Source organism: Ptychodera flava, chromosome 19 (genome assembly GCF_041260155.1).
Source record: "Ptychodera flava strain L36383 chromosome 19, AS_Pfla_20210202, whole genome shotgun sequence".
Classification (NCBI taxonomy): Eukaryota; Metazoa; Hemichordata; class Enteropneusta; family Ptychoderidae; genus Ptychodera; species Ptychodera flava.
This window is the reverse complement of record NC_091946.1, coordinates 22172330-22195202: the sequence shown is the minus strand read 5'-3', so window position 1 is coordinate 22195202 and position 22873 is coordinate 22172330. Positions and strand designations below refer to the sequence as shown.

At 37.8% G+C, this 22873-nt stretch overlaps 1 protein-coding gene across 2 annotated transcripts; it reads left to right on the top strand.

The window, feature by feature from the left end:
* Position 1: 1 nt before the first annotated feature.
* Positions 2-21763, top strand: LOC139118916 (UV radiation resistance-associated protein-like). Of its 2 annotated transcripts, XM_070682485.1 has the most exons (15): positions 2-160; positions 1550-1670; positions 2137-2171; positions 2929-2995; positions 5792-5889; positions 6909-6995; positions 8058-8152; positions 8690-8795; positions 9616-9742; positions 10233-10317; positions 10892-11040; positions 14084-14249; positions 15373-15543; positions 17111-17150; positions 19020-21763. In XM_070682485.1, exons 1-15 carry the CDS (start codon positions 104-106, stop codon positions 19176-19178), a joined length of 1563 nt encoding a protein of 520 aa, XP_070538586.1. In that variant the 5' UTR covers positions 2-103; the 3' UTR covers positions 19179-21763. The 2 variants fall into 2 exon arrangements, with proteins under 2 accessions (XP_070538586.1, XP_070538585.1); XM_070682484.1 differs by lacking the exon at positions 17111-17150.
* The last annotated feature ends 1110 nt before the right edge of the window (positions 21764-22873 follow it).

The window sequence follows — 22873 nt, the reverse complement described above, 5'->3', positions numbered from 1 at the left end:
ACATGGCGGATGCCAGTTGCGGAAGAGCTGGATACGTTGATAAAAATTAGAAAACGCTGATTGCATTATCGACGAATTACAATGTAGAGGCTAGCATGCAACAATGTCGACGACGGATAATCAAACCCGAATGATGCATGTTGATTTGATCACCCAGCAGGTGAGTAAAAGGGTCGCAACTACTTAACCTTGCCAGACCTAGGTGATGAGAGAAGAAGAGGTGTGTTTCTTTCGTTCGGTGGGCCGATTCAGTGTGACCTCATTCTGACCCCACTGTTTTTGTTTTACCCCATTGTCCTACAAAGCCCCCGAGGCGACGTGTGAGGACAAGATTTCCGTACACAAAATAGGTTTTCAGCGATGTTGTGGATACCAGCTTTCCGTCGTCGCCAAGCACCGTCCGTATGCTAACGCTTGTCCAGGGTGCAATATCGAAACTGTGATTTTGTGCGCGTGTGGGTGGTTCATGTACACAATAGAGAACTCGCATGTTTCGTATATGGGAAATAAAAGCTATGTGTCAGTAAGCTGGTCATACTAGTCTTTATGCCTATCAAGTGAAACCACCGGCTTGACTAGGTAAACATACCGATAGACGGTACCGGAGGACGTGCTCGAATGTTAGTGCCCCGCCTCCAACAAGTTAGTGCATAGACTAGTGTGAAACCTAGCTGCAAAATTGTAGCTCTACGGTGAGGCGGTCGGTGAGTTTTGGTTTTTGCGACCTGGCTCACCAGTAGAGCTACAATGCGAAGGCCTGAAGCATACAAAATAAGCACGCTGCACATGGCACGGCATTTTGATATAAAATCCCATATATTTACAGCATTTTGTCATACTGATTTATCACTACTGAAGATTAAACACTATACTACACTAACCTTGTCGTGTATGGGGTTTGGTATTGGTTCAAATACGTCGATCACGTTCAAAAAACATTTCTTGGAGCCGCATTACCAACTTCCGGTAATGGCGGCTCCCAGAAACACGCTCAATGTGTATGGAACGCGATCGACGTGTCTGTGCTAATACCAAACCCCACAAACGACAAGGTTAGTGTAGTATAGTGTTTAGTCTTCAGTAGTACGATCAAATGCAGTAAATATGTGGGATTTTACATGAAAATGCCGCGCCATGTGTGGCGCGCTTTATTTTGTATGCTACAGGCCTTCAGCATTGTAGCTCTACTGATGAGCCAGGTCGCAAAAACCAAACTCACCGACCGCCTCACCGTAGAGAGCAATTTGCAGCTAGTGTGAAACCATGAAGCTAAAAATATCCACGGAAAAAAAAATCGAGTCGGCCGGATTAATTACACCAATTTCTGAATTTAATCAGTTCTAGGATGCCCAATTTTCCAGTGGATCGTTTGGGAAGTGAAGGTTGTTAGTATCTGATTTCATACCTAGTCTCAACAGTACATCATCATTTGACAATACCATCATGTCGTACATTGACAGCCCAACTCGAATCTGTGGTCAAGCTCAAGCTGCCTGGTTGATAAACTAAATAAGGTGACTGTTCCATTTTTTTCCTTTTTTGGTCACAGAGGAGACTGCGTCACTTACGCAGTTTGTCAGCACGGAACATCACAGCAGAGAGGAACAAAGATGAGAAGGAGAAATTGATGGAAACCTATTTTACCATGCATCTATCCGCAAAGGGTCCAGGTAATTGCAAATCAAAGTAAAATATCTCAAGCATAGATCCGCTGTTCAAAAAAGTCATCTCTGGGTGTAATATAGCCATTCATAATGAAATGTGATGTATTATCTGCTCTCGGTTGCACTTCCATGTAGTGATATCCAGATTCTATTCCTCTGAGCTCTAAACAAGTATGCGTGATAGTCAATGACATTATTATATTGGTATCAGGATACGTAACCCCAGGACATCTGTCATCTGCACATTGCCAACCCACAAGTCTTGACTACACTTAGGAATAAGGGATAATGTCCAGGGATAACTGTCCTAAAGCTGGTGTTGATAAAATCATCATGTCAGACAACATGCCTCAAATATCCCCCTTTTCCAGTACTTTTGCTTTTTGTGACACTTTACAACATTCAGATATATTCCAATATTACGATGATTTATCCATTCCTCATCTTTTTTGATTTTGTTCATTTTCATCAGCTTTTTACACAAGTGAAAAGATTCGGGATTCATTGGTAAGTTTAGTGCTTTAGACGGAGGGGGTTGTCAGAACTCTGCCTTTGCAACTTTCCTGTTTACAAACAATGTTTTTCATTTATAATTATCTAGATCCCGTCAACAAAGCTCAATATTGAAATTTTTCAGTGTACATTATGACAAACATGTTTCAACTTTCGTCAATTGCCAATGTACCTTGGATATACTAAAATTGGTTCTATGAGTCCCATATGACCTTTGAGTGCAGTTCCAACAACCTCCCTTTTAACTCACCATATTTTGTTAATTATCTACTTAGTGCTGTGCTTATACATGTATGTATGGAGGAAGCTTTTGGCAGACGCTTATGTATGTTTGAATATGTTAGTTGTCCTTTATTCTCATTCAAAATTCAAACTTTCAAACTTGCTCAAATCTTTCCCAAGAAATATATAAACCATTCTATTTCATAATCAAGAATAAAAATTTGTAGTGATGGAGCAAAATTTGACAATAAAGAAATTTTCTGAAATTAATCAATAAAGAAATTTTCTGAAATTTATCAATAATCGAAATTCAAAATTGCCCTGTGTTAACAGGAACATGAAATAATGAATATCCATCACCGTGACATGGTTTACAGTCACAACTCTTACACATCTCCATTCTTTGTGTACTTCTTTCGTTTCTGTTGCTCAACCTCCCCTGGTTATTTCACAATCCAAATAAAACAATATTATGATCGAAACTTTTATACTGTGTATGATTTAACTTCTAGGCCTTCCTCTCTTGCAGAATCCGACCTGGAGAAGTTTTGATTTAAGTAGCAAGAATATTTCAGAAGTCAACACTGCTTCATCAAGTATCCTTTAGAGTCAAGCATCATAATAGCCAACTATTTTCTGCTCTCCGTTGCCCAAAGAGTTATTTGTATGTCAGTTTATTTTTCACACATTAATGCAGATCCAAGAATAAAGCATTAGTATTATAAGTTGTGTGTGTACTGTAAACCAAAGGAGCAACACAGGGAAAGCCATTTTGTTTGTCAGTTGACAGAACAAACTAACGGCAAGCATAATGAGGCAGCAAACATCCAGAAGTCCAGCTGTACTGAGTGTTGTTTCAGATGTAAGGTCTATAAAGGGACTGTTGTACTCACTGAACGCAATAGGACTATTCACAAATGACATTGTTCTCTCCTTGATTGATAAAAATAAATATTTGTCGGCATTTTTACGCTCCCATATTTGCATATGTATATATGCAAATGGAAGGTATTCGTATAAGGTGGCAAAATGGCGTCTGTGTGTATGTATGTAAGTATGAATGGTATGTCTGTTAGTCCGTCCACATCAAAAACTCCTAAACCGTAGCACCTACTGTCTTAGTATTTGGTGTACAGGTGCACCTAGGGGTGGAGATGTGAATTTGTTCAAATGAACATGTCAGTGCCAAAATATGCAAATGAGGGGCAAAAAGGAAAAATCCTGCAAGTGGCTAAAACTCAGTAAGCACTGGTCAGATTTGGTTGAAACTTAGTATGCAGAGTTCTTTAGGTATTCTAAATTATGTGTGCAAAAAATTGGGATGAAATTTGCATGTTTGTATTTTCAGGGTATTTTTTCCGTTTTTAGTCAAAAAATCTTGTTCTCTGAAATGGCTTGTCTGATCGCTATGAAACTTAATATTCATGTTCCTCAGAACGACCGTAGTCATGCTTGTACAAATTGTTTGATATTGTCATATTTGTAATTTTGGGGCAGTTGTCCCAATTTTGATAAAAGATTTTTTAATCCAGAAACTACTGATTTGATAGCTTTGATATTTGGTATCCAGGTATCTAAGATTAATCTCAATATAATGTATTGAATGTATGTTGAAACTGGCCATTTATTTTTTATTTTTGGGGCAATTTTGCCTTTTTCGGTCAAAAAATTTTTCTCCTAAAACTACTGATCTGGTAGCTTTGATATCTAGTGTACAGGTTCCTAGGTTTATGTTATTTAGATATATTTAAAATTAGGGTGAAATCTGCAATTTTGTATTTTGGGGGGCAATTTTTCTCATTTTTGGTCCAAAAATTTGTTTCTCAAAATTTACCAGTCTGATTGCTTTGATATTTAGTAAACGGGTTCTTAGGGTTTTTGTTAATAAGATACTGGTATATCATTTGAAATGAAGTTGAAATCCGGAATTTGAATTTTTTGGGGCAACTTTGCGAAACTTTCCGTTTTACTCGGCATATCTTTCATTTTGTATTTTTAAGATTTTCTTTGGTAATTTTATACCTACTGGAACTAAGAGTATATAATGTGGTGATTTAGTAAGCATTTGATATGGTAAACTGTATTTGGTGTTGAAATGCGGTATAAAAATCCTGGCAGATTTTGAAAAAATTCCAAACAAATGCCAATAAAAAATTCAGCCAGAGAAGGTTTGACAAAAAGAAAAGGTGGGAGAGTGGGGAAAAAAGAATGTACAATGGATCGGATAAAAAGATAATGTACCTCATCAATCTTCCAGACACCATCCCTTATCAAATGGTCCAGCCCACAGTGTATTTTAGTTTAAGATGTCAAGTTAGGTAAGGATTTGAAAGGAATAGTCAAGTTCACCTCAGTTTAACTTTATCTCTTGTGTCATCATTCTTGTGTAATTGGTTAAGTTTGTATGTTGCTCCAGATGTGGATGTAACAGCTGTTCTGGAAGAAAACAATGTTTACTTTTCCCTGTAGGGTTTCTGAGTGATGATTGTATGTTGAAATTTCTCCATGTATCTGGTGTATGGGCAAAGTGTAAACATTGGTTGCATGTTATGTATTTCAGTCTATGTCAAATATTGTAAATGAAAAATCGAGAATAGTTTACCGTACTGTGTGCTTTTAAAAGATAACATATTTGTCAATACATAACTGCCTTGCAGATTGATTGTCTGAAAGATTATCACAGAAGTAGAAAAGGAAAAGAAACTAATCAAAGTGCTGTAACATATTCACTCTCAGTGCCTGTATAGGCCTATACTTAACTATTTTATCATTACATTCAGCTGTTTGTTATATCTTTATCACTCTCCATGGGCCAAGGCACACTTGGGGTCAATGTCATCACTCTGTGCAGTCTGTGTATGTCAGTCTGTCTGTATATGTATGTCCATGTTTCATACAATTGTTGACTTGTTTTGATAACTATATGGGAGCAAACAGTGATATTGTCGGCATTTTTAGATTATATTACACTTTTGAAAATTACACATGCAAGAATGACGAAAATACAACTGAGTAGGCAACTGCTAGTGTTACAATCTATACTAAAATATATTTATGGCTCAGACTACAAGCTGCAACAACAGCCACGCATACATCACTGACAAAATTTGTCCACATTTCAAGCAGCAATGTCCGACATAGGGTGTGGAGCTATATTTAGTCACAAACCTGTAACCTTGGACAGTGCTAATGCAAGTTTTATATAAAGATCACTTAACCTGGTCTTTTCCAACTGACCATAGATTTGACTGTGGTAAGATTGTTCGGTGAAAGAAATGAATATTCATTTGATGAAAGCTGCATAAACTTCTTTCTGGAATTTTGATATTCTATGTGTACCAGACATCAGAGAGCATTACAAACGTTGCGACCCTTGACCGGCATTTTCCCAGATTTGGTTGTCAGGGTATGGGGAGAACACGGTGAAAACTTCAAACTTATCATTGAATGGAAAGTCAGTTTGAGCGGTTTGAAGTACCTTGGAGATAAAGTAGGTACAAACGTATGGAGTAGTAAAAATTAAACCACATTGATATCAAGTTGTACAATGTGTCTATCTCAAGGCCATATAGTCGTGAAAAGAATAAGATGATGCCTGTCTTTGCGGAGACGCATATCAAGTGAAAGCCATAAGAAAGAAATGCTCAATTGCCTTATGGTGTTGTATTGAAAACTTTGTGTTCCATTTGTTCATCGTTGAGAAAAAATCAATCATTACATTAGTCATGGAGCTGTGTGTACAACCTAGGTGACCATTGATAAGACAGAAGAGAGTGTTAACTCTAAATAATCCCCGGAACCATGCATTACTCACCATTACTGCAATGAATGTATGTTAAAGTTATAAATAAATTGACCTAGAGGTCAGTTTACCGAAGATTACTGAATGTCACATTTGCCGCAGTGAAAAGCAAATATTTGTAGTATGTCTTGCAAGATTGGCTTCAAAACTTCTCTTGGAGAATTTTCATTTCATACATAGGCTTACTTCTGTTCACAATTCTTTAATACAAAGGATGTGAACACAAAAGCAAAGCTGTGTTGTCACACCTCAAGTTCTTTAACCCTTTGCCTGCCAAGGTCATCATCAGGTCAAGTTGGTCAAAACCACTGAGGCATAACATGTCCCATATGTTGCATTTTAACAAAGACTTGTATATATGAAGGCTTCTCAATCACGGATATGGTAAACATGATTTTTACTGACAAAACCTGCTATTCCATACAATGCAAAGGAGGTGAAAATACACATGGGTTTTAGCTCGATACTGCGTTTTACTGACATTGCAGATTAAATGATAGGCCTGGCAGGAGAAGGGTTGACTGGGACATACTGTAAGTCAGAGAGTAAAGTTCATTCTAAGAATAGTTGAATTTGAACAGTAGATCGTGCTAACCTTGCTGTATTCATTTCCATACCAAGCAAATTATATGCTCTGTTTATATTTTACCATGGACATGATTAGATCAAGTTTATTAAAACCATTGCTTTTTTTTTTTCTTTCAAAGATTTACAAAGATGGGAAGGGATACCCTCCCAACTCACTTATATTTGGTATGTTTGACGGTTTCTATGGCTCCCCGGACACTTCTAAAGTAAGTTACTGCAAAGAATACATAAATTTAACCATTCCATCTATTCGGTACTACAGACAGTTGTAACCTCATTTGCATGCAATTAACATGGCCTCACTTGCACCGGTGATGAAACGTACCTCATTTAAATAATTGAAATAGATGCAGGTACGATAGCAAACATGACGTTGCCATCGCAAGGGATATATGTGTAACACAAATACAAATACTCATGTCCAACAAATGTCTAACAATGTCTAACAAAATATTACGGTGTATAATTTTCAGTTTCCAATTTCCAATCTCAGATGATGACAACTTTAATCCCAGTTAGCTGTATCTTTTATCATTCTACTTACCAAAAAATTACCATTCAGTCTTCAGAGAGCTGTTTTGGACTCCGGTATGAAGCCATATTGTCCTTGAAAATGTCACTATTTCAATCCCTTACAATGGATTTGTTCAATTAAATTCAGACCCTTATGGGTATATTTATAGCTGCCATATTTGAGTTGCAACTAAAAAATTATTTTGTCGTTAAAATGTCAGTTTTGTGTTTGTCAAAAATGTTCTGTTTTCCTGCCTTTGGAGAGCATTTTCACAAAAGTCGCATTTGATTTCAAACCGTTTTATCGAAGAAAGGGCAAAAAGATACAGCTGATAGGGCTTTATACCACTTTCAACAGCAAAGTCTCTTTCACATACTGGTATGGGCAAACTTTTTGCATGCCATTTATAATTGTGTTCTATATCCACAAGGACACCTCAAATGATAAGAAGTAGAACTTATCAAATTAATATGTACTTAGTACTGTCACTGATATCTCTTACAAATCACAAGACTTCTAATCAGAAACAATGCATCCATTGCTGTAGTGGTACATACTGATACAAATTTCTCTTCCAAATGCAGAGAATATGATAATTTATTCAGATATCACTTGTATGATATAGTCAATGCTATACGCAATTGCAGCATGGTAGATATTAAAACATGTAGTAGACAAACATACAAGTAAGTTGCCACTATTTTTATTTCAAATTTATGAAAAAAATATGAAGTATGATATTTTACTTTGTTAGGAATACAAGAATGACAAAACCACTCTGTATCAGAGTACCTTAGATGTTGAATCTCATGCAGTTAGGCAGTCATATACAAGCTCATCACTTTACAGGTAAGAGTCAAAGGTTAACAAAGCTTCTGACATTGCAACATGTTATGGCCAACTTCTGAACACACATTTTTCTTATATTACATTAAGGTAGTTTGTGCCTTGAAATTTAAAGACTTTAAATTTTTGCCCAAATTTTCTTCAAGAAAACTTTAAACCGTTCCCTTTTCAAAATTTAGATCAGGAACCAGGGGTCACTGTACAAAAAATTTGGTTCTAGAGAAACAATTTACCCAATAGTTACTAACACTTGAAAATCAATATGGCCACCATCCCTTTGTTAATTTGATAAGGAAAAATTAAATTTTCAATCTCGACAAAAATAAGCTAATAACGAAAAATAACAAAAACATGAGTTTCTCCTTGAGCTTTAAAATAAGTCCATATAATAGTAAACCAAAATATATTATAAAAGTTCAAGAATCCAGGCATCTTTTCCCGAGGCACATTCTACCATTGTACAACAATGGATGTGTCGATTAATCGGTATTTGACTCTCATTTGTCTTTTTTCGTTGATAACATCAACTCATCTGTACAGGATACATACAAACCAACGTGCAATAAAACAGACAGAAGCCACAGTCAGCAAAGTGAAATGTGCCATAGAGAAACAGTTACTACTGTCAAGAGACAAGGCCAAGTTGGTAAGTTGTAATGTGTCACTGCCAAGTTCATGTTAAAGTTACATCCCTCGGATGGTGCAAAATCACAGCCCAGTGAAATGTCATCTCCTTGAGTTTTGAGAGTATACAGTTCAATCCATATCATTTAAGAGAACACTGTATATTAGTTTGATGTGTTACCGAATACAGCGCCATTTGCATGAGTTGTACTGTCTGCTACTGACAGAAATTCAAACATATTTTGTCCTATTTAGCCACTTTGTTGCTGTAACATGTGATATAGAGCCTTCACATGCAATTTTTATGATTTTGATGTCAAGAGTCATAGTTATCAATATCCTTGTATACAGTAGTTTTCGTAATCTTGTCAAAAATTTTGCACAAATATCTTTTTTTTTTTGCAACTTAATCAAGAGGCCTTTAATATCGTTGGTAAATCAACTCTTTTAGTTGTTGAGAAAGGATGAAAGGAAAAATGTCCACCATATAATTGATTACTGGACCCTGCCATCCCCATTTGTCAATGCACAGATCTAATCTCAGCATGTAAAACAATGGGGTTTGACAAGACCAAAGTGATGAAAAGGATAATTGTCGTATACAGTAGTTTTCGAAATCTTGTCAAAAAGTTTGCTCAAATCTCTCTCTAAATGTTTTCAACGGCATGTACGACAGTGTCTACAGAGAAATAGGAATCAACAAGTCAGTTTTGCATCCGTTTGAAATTACCACCCAGCTTTTCCTCCAGGCAGAAAGCAAACTTTTTCTTTTACTGTCATTATTTTTTACAATCATTGTAAAAGTGTGAAACTTGACAAAAAATTAACGTGTTGGTTTTCAGCTAGCAGAAAGGGAAAAGTTGCAACTGAAAGCCATGCTGCTAAAGGAAGAATTACAAAGACAGCGTACACTGCTTCAGAGGGAGAAGGAATCACAGCTAAGGGATTCACAGAAAATCGATACCAAAGGTATGCCTACATTCTCTTAGATACAACAATCTATTCGACTTGGATAGGCTGCTGTTCTGTTTCTAGGAATGTCTGAGACCGTGTCACAGAAGGTAAGACCCAGTGATGATGCAGAATATACCAGTATATTACTTCGATAGAGCTGATACACTGCGACAACAAAAAGTAATATTTTGCATTGATAACTGACAACTATCTCACAAAATTAGACTCGTTATCACAGTTTCATAAAAATGTGATGTCTTGTCGTACAAACGGACTCAAACGGTTTCGGACTCGGAGCTAGGACACAATACAACATCGTACCAAGGATTTGAGATAGTCTCACCTGAACAATTTTACACACTGTGAAAAGTAACAGGCTATGATTCAGTGACAGATGAAGAGCTTTTATTCAGGAGATAGTGCAAAGTTTGTGACATTGTCTACAAGGAGGTATGAAAGCATACATCGTGAATTTTGACCACAAATTGTCTCGTCTTCCCTACAGCTCGTGATGTCATCATGAAGCGGGAGAGGTTACGAAAAGATAAGGAGAAGATGCAGGATGACAGGAACAAACATATTGAGAACAGGTATTATATATTGCAATTCAAAATTTAAATCTTGTCCAAATTTTAACATTGCAATATTTTATGTACCATTACCATTTCCAGGGAGAAACAGGGAGAAGTTTCAGCTGACTTGCAGCGTGTTTGCAAGGTTATATCTGATTGGTCGATTGTCATTATTCACAGCAACTTAGGGAGTTTATTTTCATTATTCTATTATAACGGTGAGATTCTGCCAACCAATTGGATAAAAGCTTTCAAATCGCTGCAAGTCGCCCCAGAAGTTTTGGTGAAGTTTTTCAAACTTTCTCACTGTGTGTTGAGTATGTCTGGTATGCCCACACTTTAAAACTTAATCCTATCAGATGTGATTTTAGCATATTTTGAGTCCAAAAAAGAGAAATAGCTTTATTATCGTGTATCTTGTCAAAGAAAGTGATCAAGAAGTCTTCAATGATTCACTTTTATATCATTTTCTGATTTCAAGTTGCCATTTTGCTCAAAATGCTGTCGGAAGTGTAATATTCTGTAAGGGTAGTGCACTGCAACAGTTCAAGTGAACAAATTCTTTTGGTTTTTTTTTCTCCCTGTCTTACAGAGAGTTGTTCCTTCAGGTTGGGGCACAGCTGACAATGAGGAGGCGGCAACTGATCAGTGAGCTGTCCTTTATTTATCCCATCGTAGAACTTCCCAACCACACACATATTATTTGTGGTGTAAAATTACCAAATGCAGAAAGTTACTCAGGTCAGTGTTATGAAAATTTGCCTTGGTGCTGACTTTGTCACTAATACATAATTCAGTTGGGTTCTCAAATTGTATTGTTTCACAAATAGAACCTTTTTAAAGCCCTTGTTAGGGTTTGTGTTAATATAAAAACCAGTAAAGCATATGATGTCCCAAATAATGTATTTGAACTGGCTCAAACCATTTGAAGACTGCTTAGAACACACGTGAACACAATCCCACACTGTTTGTACTTTTGACTGACATAAATATGGTGATTTTCACTGACTTGATCTGATAGTTATAGTGTATGTCACAATGATATGTGTGCCAGTAATTTTAAGGGGACCTTGAGATGTACTCAGATTTTCAACAACATCCATAAACAGACTGTCACATGATAGGGACAATCACCCCCAGCTTCAAAACAGTAGACTAGTAACTTCATCAACTCATTAACCTAGTTACATTGTCAGTGTTGTCCTTACATTTAAAAGTAGCCGGGTAATTTAAGAAAGTAGACGGGTGGACTGCGAGTGAGCGTAGCGAACGAAGGGGGGAGAGCGCGAGACGGGGGTGTCCCCCCTTCTCGCAAGGCGAAAAATGAAATTTTGGAGTGGAAATGGTTTTCTCTGGTGGCATCTGAGGTGACATTTACCAGACTGAAACAGTACTTTTGTTGTGTGTCTTAGACGTGGCTCACATACAACAAAACAAATAAACATGATTTTGTTTTGTTTGTATTATTTATGACACTCTTATGGTTTTATTTGCAATGAAGATGTAACATTTAATCTTAAATCACCCGCTGTCTCCTCACTTCATTGCTCATTTCCCATTCTTCATTACCACATAGTAGTTTCCCCAAAACCATCAAACTCATTCTATTCTAATCAAAACACATTCGCTTTTGTTAAGAAAAACATCGGTAAGATAATTCACTGTAACAGTGTTCGCATTTACGAAAAAAAAATGCATATATAGAAAACTCATAACAATGAAAAAATGCGTAGAGAGTCGATCCAATGCGTAATAATATTACGCATTGGATTGACTCTCTACGCATTTTTTCATTACGCAAACGATAATAGTAAAATGTTTGCGAAAGCACTCTCCGCGACTGAGCTTAGGCGACAACCAGACGGGATGAGTGTCCGCTTGATGTTAAATTTGTTGCAACATTTCTGTCAATCACTCATTTTGTGTGGAAAGTTTCGGATTCTTTGAGTGTTGTCAGAAAAATCGGCATCGTCGAGTCAGAGGCACGTTACCATGTCAGCTGTGCCTATGAACTAACTACGTCGCTAATTTTCAGGCAAGCGATAGTTTCTGAAACTTATGACACAAAGTGAGTGATTGACAGAAATGTTGCAACAAATTAAATGCAAACCGCGCACGATCATCGCTGTCCCCAAATTTGATCAAAGCAGATATGCAGCATGGCGTCGGAAGGATACAACTCTATTTTCTTTCAAATTTGCTCCACGAGTCCGTGAAAAAAATTATTCAGAGGGTCCATCGAAATACACTATCGGGCAACCCAACATGGAGAGGCGCAATGAAATTGAACCCATGCCGGAATCCACGACGTATCGTCCTGTTGTCTTAAGCAACGGGGGATCAGCGCCACGATGAAGCCGTGAACCGTGACGATGATGCGCCGGTCGGCAACACACATGCCTGTGACCGTGGATTCTAGTACGTAAAAATAATCAATGAAAAAAATACCCATTCAAATAAAGTTGCTTATAAAAAAAATCAGTTCTAGCTCGTTTTTTTTAAATCTAGAAAATGCGTCGGTATTGCTCTGAGAATAACTTGATTTGTTGAGAAGATCATACTCGTAGTGACCGTGACGTTGGCAGCCAGCGCGGCGGCGGAAAACAAGCTGCAGTCTCATGAACTTCGAATCGTCGATCAAAATCACATCTTTTCGGCGCTTTTTTCTCGCAAATTCAGCGAAATTGAAGTTTTTCATACATAAACTAAATATATTTTTGGAATCAAGTATACCTTTCGAACGGGCTTTCTTCGGGAAAAAATATTCCATCGGCAAGGTGCCAGTGGCCGACGCCACATTTCTTTTTGACACCATCGTTAAAAATGACCTAAGATGACCTTCATACTAATCAAACCAATTACACTGCTCGTAACAAAGACAACACCATAGGCGCGTCCATCAGCCAATCACACTATTTAACAAATAAAAGATCGGGCTCAAAGAGCTAGCCACAAACGGGTATTTAGAAACTGTTTTATGTTTGTGCAGTTCCATGCGGGGAAAGGGGTCGCGAAACTGCTAATCGTACGTGTGCCGTCTAACAGCTGGCAGTGCAATCCCGAAATTACAGGTCTATAAAAATAATCTAATGACGTTAAAAGTAGCCGGGAAAAAATGCAAAACAGCCGGGTTATTTACCCGGCACCCGGCTTCTAAGGACAACACTGCATTGTATGTTTTAAATGCATCTGCTCCTTGAATCAATTCACCCCAATTTCCTGTAAACAGGTCCTAAATCACCATTGATAATAATGGGTTTTGGGCCAAACCATGGTTGTGAAGGGGTTAAAGGTATACAGTCACCTGAAATCTTAAATATGCCCATATATGGTCAAAGGGGCATTCCTTGGTATTCAAAATGCCCATGTGAGGGCGCTGTTTTTAAAAAGTGGCTACCCGCTCAAAATCTGTGATCGGTCAGATTTTCTCTTTCCATGGTAACTGTGGCAAAATTGAAACAGGTGACAGTATACGTTGTTAAACTGTGATTTCCAATGTCTCTTGCCAATCTGATAGATCTAGATGACTTGGAAAAAGCCCTTGGTTTGATGATTTATCAATGAATGCTAACTTTGTCACTGGAAGGATACTTTGATTCATTGATGTTGAGAGTGTATTTATAGTAATTGCTTTGAAGTTTGGCAGGTGTGTTCCATGAGTTGTATTAGTGTCAGAATTGTGCTGTTGTTGTTTATTGTTCCATTCGCACCTATATAGCCAGACTTGAAGTTTAAACTGTCATCATTCCCACAGCCGACTGATCTCTTCTCATTTCTTACACAGGAACGGACGACACTACCATCGCCACAGCATTAGGATATACGTGTCTTCTGATGATAAAAATGTCGCAATTTCTTGAACTGCCACTGCGCTACCCAATGTATCATCGGGGATCCCGCTCAATAATTCGGGACCACATAACTCACAAGCTGCAAGACAGAGATAGAGAGTAAGTGTTGTTGATGGTGCAAAATACTCACAATCAAACCCGTCTAGAATCCAATAATGCTAGGTCAAAATTCGTTAATACATTGTCGGTCGTTATGAACACAGACACAGAACAGCACTGAACAGACAGCGAAGTACCGATACAACTCCACAATGCAAAAGGAAGGGGGTTGTAAAGATTATTACACAGTGGATCCCTGTCACTGTGCGTGGCTTATGTAGTGTCGTTGTATCTACACTTTGCAACATTTCATTATCAACCAAGTTTATTAAAAGGGCCAACTAGCTGTGTGTTCAGTGATTTTTAAACCGTTTTTGTTTTTCAAGTGTCAACTGCAGTGTATTATTCTACTCCCAAAGTATGTCTAGATACACAGTGTGCAGCTTGTCAGCTCAGCTTGTACATGTGCAAAGTTCTTTGCTATTGCTGACAAGTGAATTCTGGTCTGGACTACAATTTAAATGTCAACAATAACAGTGCTCTTTACACATAAAAATGCTGTGTTGACAGGCTAAAATGTCAGGGTTTCAAAATGCTTTGAGGAGTAGAACAAGAACTAATTGTTGACATACTGTACAAAGATAATGAAGAAATTATCAAAAGTACAGTTACTATCCCTTTAGTTTTAAAAGAACTGGTTCAGAATGAAACATTATGGCTGGGACTTTCACATTGTACAGAATGGTAGCTTTTGTAAGACATTGCACTCGAAAGAGCAAAATGTTTCATTATTGTCCCATTTTAGTGTGTGTCATGTGTCTGTGAAGATGAATTTTCATGGTACATAATTGTAAACCCACTTCAGCTGGCTCAGTCACAGCCCTGCTCTGTGAAAGCTAAGTTGCTGTCAACTACCATCGAAGACCGCCCTTACATAATGTGGTTTCAATAACTTCCATCTCAGTGTTGAAAAAGACTTGCCAACTTTCCATCCAGTTTCTCCTTCAGAATGTCCCTAACAAGACTGCTGCAACTAATGTTTCAATTTACTGAAGCAAGCAGTATGTTGTTGTTACAATGCCATCTGTAAAACGTAAATGATAACATTTTAACATGAAGAATTAAATTGCTTATTTGAATTATTGTCTCTCAACAATGGAAAATCGTTATCTTCCCACCACAGTTTCCCGCTATATTCCAAAGGCAAGGAGAAATTCCAATTCAACTATGCAGTGTACCTACTTAACAAGAACGTGGCGCAGTTGCGTTTTTTCTGCGGACTTCCAACCACGGACCTGCGGGGGACTCTGCCCAACCTGAAAAGTCTACTAGAGCTCCGATGGGGCATCAAGTTGTAAGTATCCCATGTCCACGTAGAATTGATGACTTCAGTATTCCTGTTAACCTATTGTTCAACAATGTTAACATCTCATAAAATTTTGTGAATGTCAACATTATGGCAGTCGTCAACTTTTACAAGAGCTCTGTTGATATTCAAATTCCTCACTCTCCAAAAGACATTCCATCCAGACATTTTTTACAGTCCTTTAAGGCTATCACAAGTTTTCATTACTTTCTGTTCACAAAATCCACTTTTATTTCCTAAACTCCTCAAATATTACTGATTTATTTGTTTTGTTTTTTGTGGTATACATTAAAAGTTTGCTTTTTACTATTAAAATGGTAAATTCAGCTATCCCCATTCTTGGCTTTACAAAAGGTTTGCATTTTCCACTGTATCAGCTAAAACACAAGGTGAGACTGCCAATGTGTGTATTATACAATGTTGACATTTGCTGTTGCTTCTCTCAATCAGACTGAGAATGCTATTTTGTAAATTTTAGTCTGTTCACCCCCTGTTCCAAGTAAGCAGGTCCACAATCACCCATAACAGCATATGGGTTTGGGCCAAACCATGGTGGTGAAAGGGTTAAAAATTGCAGCATAGACTAGAAAGCTTTTTTTTAGAATATTTTGATACTTTTTGCTTCCTTGGTATGTGTAATCTACTAGACCACTCATTGCTAGTACCCCCATGCATATTATTGAATTATTTTCCAACAATATCACTTTCATTACTAGTTTTTCCTTCATAATGCCCCATGTTCCTTCTCATCATCCCCTAAAACAGATGTAGGAACACATCAACGCATAGTATGTTTGTGAAGCATCTTGAATTGAAAGGTAACCACAACAAAAAAGGAGGAAGACAAAATCCAAATGTTGATATATTTAATATAGGAACATGTAATTCTGTTTTTCTCGGAGGTAGACCCTGAAGAAAAAGTGGTCTTTTTGTGATAAATAATTTTGAATCTAGCACATAAAAGTTTGATATTTTCCACAGAAGTCAGAAGTGTGCCCCGAAATTGAAGATGTGTTTACAGTATTTGTATTATTTCCTCAATAAGAGTTTACAACGTGTAGAAGGTCCTTGCAAATCAACTTATCGTGAAAACATGTAAAGTATTGCGGATGCGTCTATGTACAAAAAAATGTAATACTGTTCCACCATGTCATGCCAGTCTTTCGGCAATTAGACAGACATGCACATGCAAGTATTCACATATACACCAATGCACATATACATACTGTAATTTAAACAAAATTCTTCGCTGTATTTAATCTGGAGGAGATTCAAATCCCTATACAGCAGGATGCGGAACGGCCAGTATGTTATTGTGACAGTTCTCGCTTAGGAAGTTTTGATATAGATATATTGTGCATAATAGAAATCAGGAATATAGATTATGAAAAATAACTCATAGAAAATAATAGATAAATATGAGAAGGAACAGGGATAGCTCTTTAGCAGATTTAGAAGAGAGATATTTCATATTTGCTGTGTAGAAACTAGAATTAGCCCCTTCTTGGAATCTTAATTCATTGTTGCTGAATTAATCTTTATTTTCCCCACACAGCCGTCCTTTCATTCTGCATAGCTTCAGGATAACAACCAAGGTGACATTTCACAATTCCGCAGACAAAAGCTGTGATAACTATGTTGAGCAATGTGTGGTCTTGTAGTTGTGTCGTGAACTTGTCGCGTAGAAACCTCGGCTAAATCATTTTTGTTTTCCCCTCATGTGTGAAATATTTTGCCACATTCCGCAACCCTTTTCAGTGTTGACAATATTTTGTCATCAGATGCATGACTTAATAATACTGCATGTAATTGTGGTCTCAATTCAATTTTATGCAGAAATTAATAATTTGGTAGACTGGTGCAAGTCAGGGAGGTGATAATTTGCAGATATTTATTTGATGGAAGAGCGCCCTCTATATTTAAAGGGGGGTGTCGTCCCGTCCACAGCTGCATGTATCGGACCTGTACAGCTGGTCTGTTGCTATGCACAACATATCCAAACATCCCTTGAGGATGTCCAAAATGTTAAAATGGTGGGTGTACCCAAAGTAGTGACTGCGGCTGAAGCACCTTCATATGAATGAATGGACACAACCAAAGTTTATTTGTCAAAGTCCCACAAAACTAGTGAACTATGAACGTGCATCAATACTCAATTTGCTTTACATTGCACAACGTTCATCGCCAATTTCTGGGAAGAGGCTATGTTTATCGACAAGAAAGTCATGCAGCCGCAGACTGGACGACCTCCCCAATTTAAATTCCCATCTGTACTGTTTCAGAGCTGGTAGCGGTGAACAAAAAGATTCTCAATACAGTTTGATCTCGTACTTTGATGAAAACTGATAGCAATATGACACAGTCATGATATTCAAGTCCCCTAATTGACTCATTAAACAGCAAAAACACCTAGCAGAAATCTTCAAATGTTTCATAACACATACACAAGTAATTGCTTCTTATTACCTCCTAAAACTTGCAATCCTGTCCACCAATCACCTAACAGTATTTTCACATTTCCCTGACACATATCATCCAACTTCCCATTTCCAGTCTGTCTGGCAATGTTAAGTCAAAATGTTCAATGAATAAACACAGTATTTTCAAACATAAAATTTTCCTAATTTCACTTTTCTCAAAAACTCTGTAACATCATCCATTGAAAAGACATCTTGACTAGTTAATAAAAGCATGATCGTATTCAAATTGTAATAATTCACATTAGTCATAATAAGGGTGTATAACATCAGTGTCTGAAATAATCATCAGGCATTTAACTAAGACATACATGTATAAACAACAAGATATTTACTGAAATTGATACCTGCTTTGGCACTCAGTCATCGATTTTTCATTGTAATAACTGACATACGTGTATGCTAGTTTTGATCCTGATTCGATGTCTGCACTTTTTATATCAATGATATCTGCGTGTCCTATAACAAAAGTAATCAGTCAGTCACTCATCGAAGAAAGTAACTTCTTTTACTTTTTGGCAAAACAACAATACCATGAAATTCTCATGCATCAGTTACAGCTGTGTAAAAGAATTTGACACGCGATAGTACCTAAGCACTTGTAAAGTTTGCAAATTATAAAACATGAAAATTAATTAAGAACCACTAGTTGTTATTATTTTCTTACACAGTAGCCCAAGTAAATTAATAAAAATATACATATTCCAATATTTTTAGCAGTTTTTGTGATACAAGACATATTGTCAGTTTGATATTTTTGTCCCAGTTTTTGGATTGCTTTTTTCATAAAATAAACATGAGAAATATGTGACAATTCTTTTTCAAAGAGAAAAAAGTGTTTTGACAAGTGAGTGTTTCGACAAAAAATGTCTAGTTACAGCTAGGAACCTAAATTATAAGGGTAGGACATATGGTGAAATGTACCATGAAAGTCTGTAACTCGCTATTGAATTAAAAACCTGATATGTTTCGTTTCTTTGCATATAGCAACGAACAGCCGAACCAGATGACAGTTTATCCAGAGAAACCACTCGTCCAAGGCCACACTGCAACTCTGACTCCAAATTACCCCAACAACGCCCAGTTGCCACTGGCAGCAACTCTTCAACAGTCGCATCCGCCGAGAACTGTGGTAGAAAGCCCTAGAGAGAGCCCACGAGCCAGCCCGCGAGCCAGCCCGCAACCCAGCCCCAAGTCAAGCCCAAAATCAAGCCCTCGGGGATCCCCTCTGAGAGGACGCAAAGCCAATGCAGGCCGGACTGAGTCCCCGCCGCCAGAATACAGCTCTGTGACTGGGTACTCGGGGATCCTAGCAGAACCAGAGGAACACCAGGGCACTGTGTTTTCACCGCCCGTGACGAGGAAGGACAGGGTGCAGGAACTGGAAGGTGTGGTCGACATGAATTACCAAGGCGAAATAGAGAGCGACGAAGTGGGGCGTGAAGCAATAACATTGGAAGAGAGCCTGGACACACAAGAAGTGGACGGCAGGCTTCTCGATGTGTTCTCTTCAGAGGAGGAATTGGAAGACAGAGGGAGCACGGAAAACTTGCTGGGGGCCACCGGATCTTCCGTGACGGCAAACGCAAATGAATCACTCGTAAATTCCAAAGAAACGTTTAAAAGAGCGCGTAAAGAATCACCCCGGAAGATTTTCAGCCAACCAGAGTCAGACAGTGGGGATGATATCCTGGACGGAGAACTACCTGAATCACCCTTCAAAGGGGACAAATACTTAGATCCCCTCGGCGTGAAGGAGAAAATGGAAGACCCCCAGCAAATTCTCAAGGATGTGAATGCATTAGACGGTTTAGATGAAATAAGTAGTCGGACGGACGCTTTGTCAAACACCAGGACTTCTAGTTTCAGGTACCAGAGTCCTAGCCACCTTAGAGCGGACGCAAACGAGCAACCATCAGGGAATTAACCCTTTCACTTCTGTACTATGGGCTAACCCTATTGTTTTTGTGATGGATGTTGGACCCACGCCACAGTGTAGTAGGGAGGAAAGGCCCCACGCAATTTTTAGTGAATAATGTTGATTTTTCAATGTCACTGCACTTTGGGGTTCTTTTCAGTGTCGTGACTGTATTGTCTCTGTCTTGCGGTCAACTGAAGCTCAACTGTAAATGTTATTTCTAAAATGTACAGAATGATGCCAGTAAGAGACTGTTTCCATTTCACAGTGGCAGTGTCTCTAGAACTGTAAAAAAAAAGTTTTAACACTTCTGGACTTGAATTATTCAAGGATAAGTGAAAATAAGTACTTTCTTGATCTCAAGCAATTCAGCACTTTTCGTAATCCCTACCCTAAGCATTGTGGGATCGGTTAGGAGAGAAGGTTTTAGGTTTGTTTGGTCAAAATTTACAGGAATCATAATTATGACCAATCCGTTTCAGTTGCCTAAGGCTTAATGCTGCAGAAAATTTATGAACATTTTGAAAAAATGATTTCTTTAATGACAGATTTCGTGCCACTTGGGCAGAATATGCGGACGGGTAGAAAGTGACAAAGATTAAAATTAGGTCACGAACACCACAAGTGAGTGAATTTAAATGTAAGTTTCAACAGATTTTCATAAAATTTTGATCAATATTGCATGTCAAGTGTTGACAATTTGTCGGCCCGAAGCCGTTGTCTTCTCCATATCACCAATAAAAAATTGTGCTTTTTTAAAATTGTAATAATTATAACAAAACTAAGGAAGATCAAATGTGAGAAAACCTGCCCAGTGCATCCCAACTCAACCTTACAGGTGAGAAAGCACTGTCATTGCTTTTCACAGGTGGATTCTACCACATTGCACTCCAGTAGGGGGTAGAGGGGCAACTTAACTTTCACAGGGAAAGCAGGGCATTGCGTTCATACATTTGAGTGTCATCAACCCCTGTGTGAGAAAACACCAAACAGATATTGTCAACTTACCTTTCCAGTCCTGCGGAATGTCGCTGCTGATGTGCAGCTGCTGCGAAGGTCATATCTGATCAGTAGATTTTGAAATTATTATCAGCAACTTAGGGAGTCTGAAACTAAGGCTATCGTGTAGTTGATTGGCTGTTTTGAAATGATGCAATAACAACAATGTTATTCAGCCATCCAATAAGCTAAGTCTTCCAAGAATCTGCACATTGCCCCAAAAATTATTCAACACAAGCTGGGCTACACGTCACAGACTGGAGGATGGTATCAGAAACAGGCAGGTAAAAATGAGGGCTAATGTGCAGCGTCTTTGAGGCTTGTTTACTGAAGTATTTTCAAACAGCCAATCAGATAGAAGATAGCCCTTGTTTCAGACTCCCTAGGTTGCTGTAAATAATGACATGATAGCCCTTGTTTCAGACTCCCTAAGTTGCTGTAAATAATAACAGTCTAAAAGCCAGATATAACCTTCCCAGCCCCTTGCACATTGCCAGAAAAACAAAAGAAGGAAAGACCAGTAAAAACCAAAAAACTATGCAGCCTAGTCTGCATAAATTAAACAGAGAATATTTGCAGAATATTTGCATTCAGTTGTAACCAATCAAGACACAAATTTATCTTTGAAAAACGAATTTATGTATTTGTGCCATAAAAGGGAAACAGATTTTATCAGCTGACAAAAATGTGTAATTATCATTTTAATTTGTTCAGTTAAGAATACCAATGATGTACAGTTAATTTTTTTTTCTCGATAAAGTCAATAAAGCTGATAATAGCACAACCACACTGTGCCTATTTACAAATAATTGTACCACTTTCGTCTTATTCCATTCCCCCCCCCCCCCCAGCCATCTAAATAATATTTCACCTTCACCAACCGCTCACAAATTTTACAGTCCACTTGTATATCCGGTGGCTTTGTTTCCCAGTTTACATACAGGTAGATCAAAAACTCATTGTTTCCAAAACGGCTGGTGTAAGTCATTACTTTGAACAAAGCTGGCTCTTTAACCTGTTATATTTCCCACCAAAATTTTAGTGCAACATTTTACCAATTTTTATGAACTTTTCTGTATTCATTTTGATAATTTTTGAGCAAATGGACATCACATTTCAATGGCTACAGTTTTTTCTCTAAAAATTGGCAAAAATCTTAAAAAAACTTGACTTGGGTATATTTTGTCAAGGCAACAAGAATTTACTTTGGCGCTCAAAGGGTTAAACCATAAACAAGTAAATCTCAATTTTATCATATGTGTCATGTACGGCAATGAGTTGTTCAGATTGGACCAGGAGCTCAGGCAGACTGTTGTAAATTGACAGGATACCAAAGCCTTGACAGGACCCCAACTAGCACTGAAGATGATCGCTGAAACAAAGGGAGTTCAGATAGCAGCGAAAATTTGGAGTTAGAAAAAAAATGATTAAAAACATTGGACAGTATCAAAGAAGCAGTGTAAACCTAAGAGTTTTATTCTTACAGCTTCCTCGCATCAATTGCCACTTTTTGTCGCCGTTTTCACTTCCTGGCTTCACTACCACTGTTAACGCCAAGCATGCATGCCCTGGTATCCCTATTGTTTGTAATACTAAGTCGTGAGCCGTGTTTTTCGGTCAATGATACCAGCTCAATTCCAAAACCTGCTTTTACGTCTTTGGCTGCTCAAATTACACAGAAAAGTACTTTTAAATTCCAAAAACGCACCTTGACATAATATAGCGGCGATAACGGCAAAGCAAGCTTGTATATGCTTCATTGAAAATTGCTGTCGCTGCCATCGGCACTCCTCCCTTTGTAACAGTTCCTCTTAGACAATTCAGGACATACACACATCTTTCAGAAAAATTGTGATACTTTTAGAAAAAATATATGTTGCATGAACATTTAAGAAACGTAACTTTTGGTAAGTGTTCATCTCTG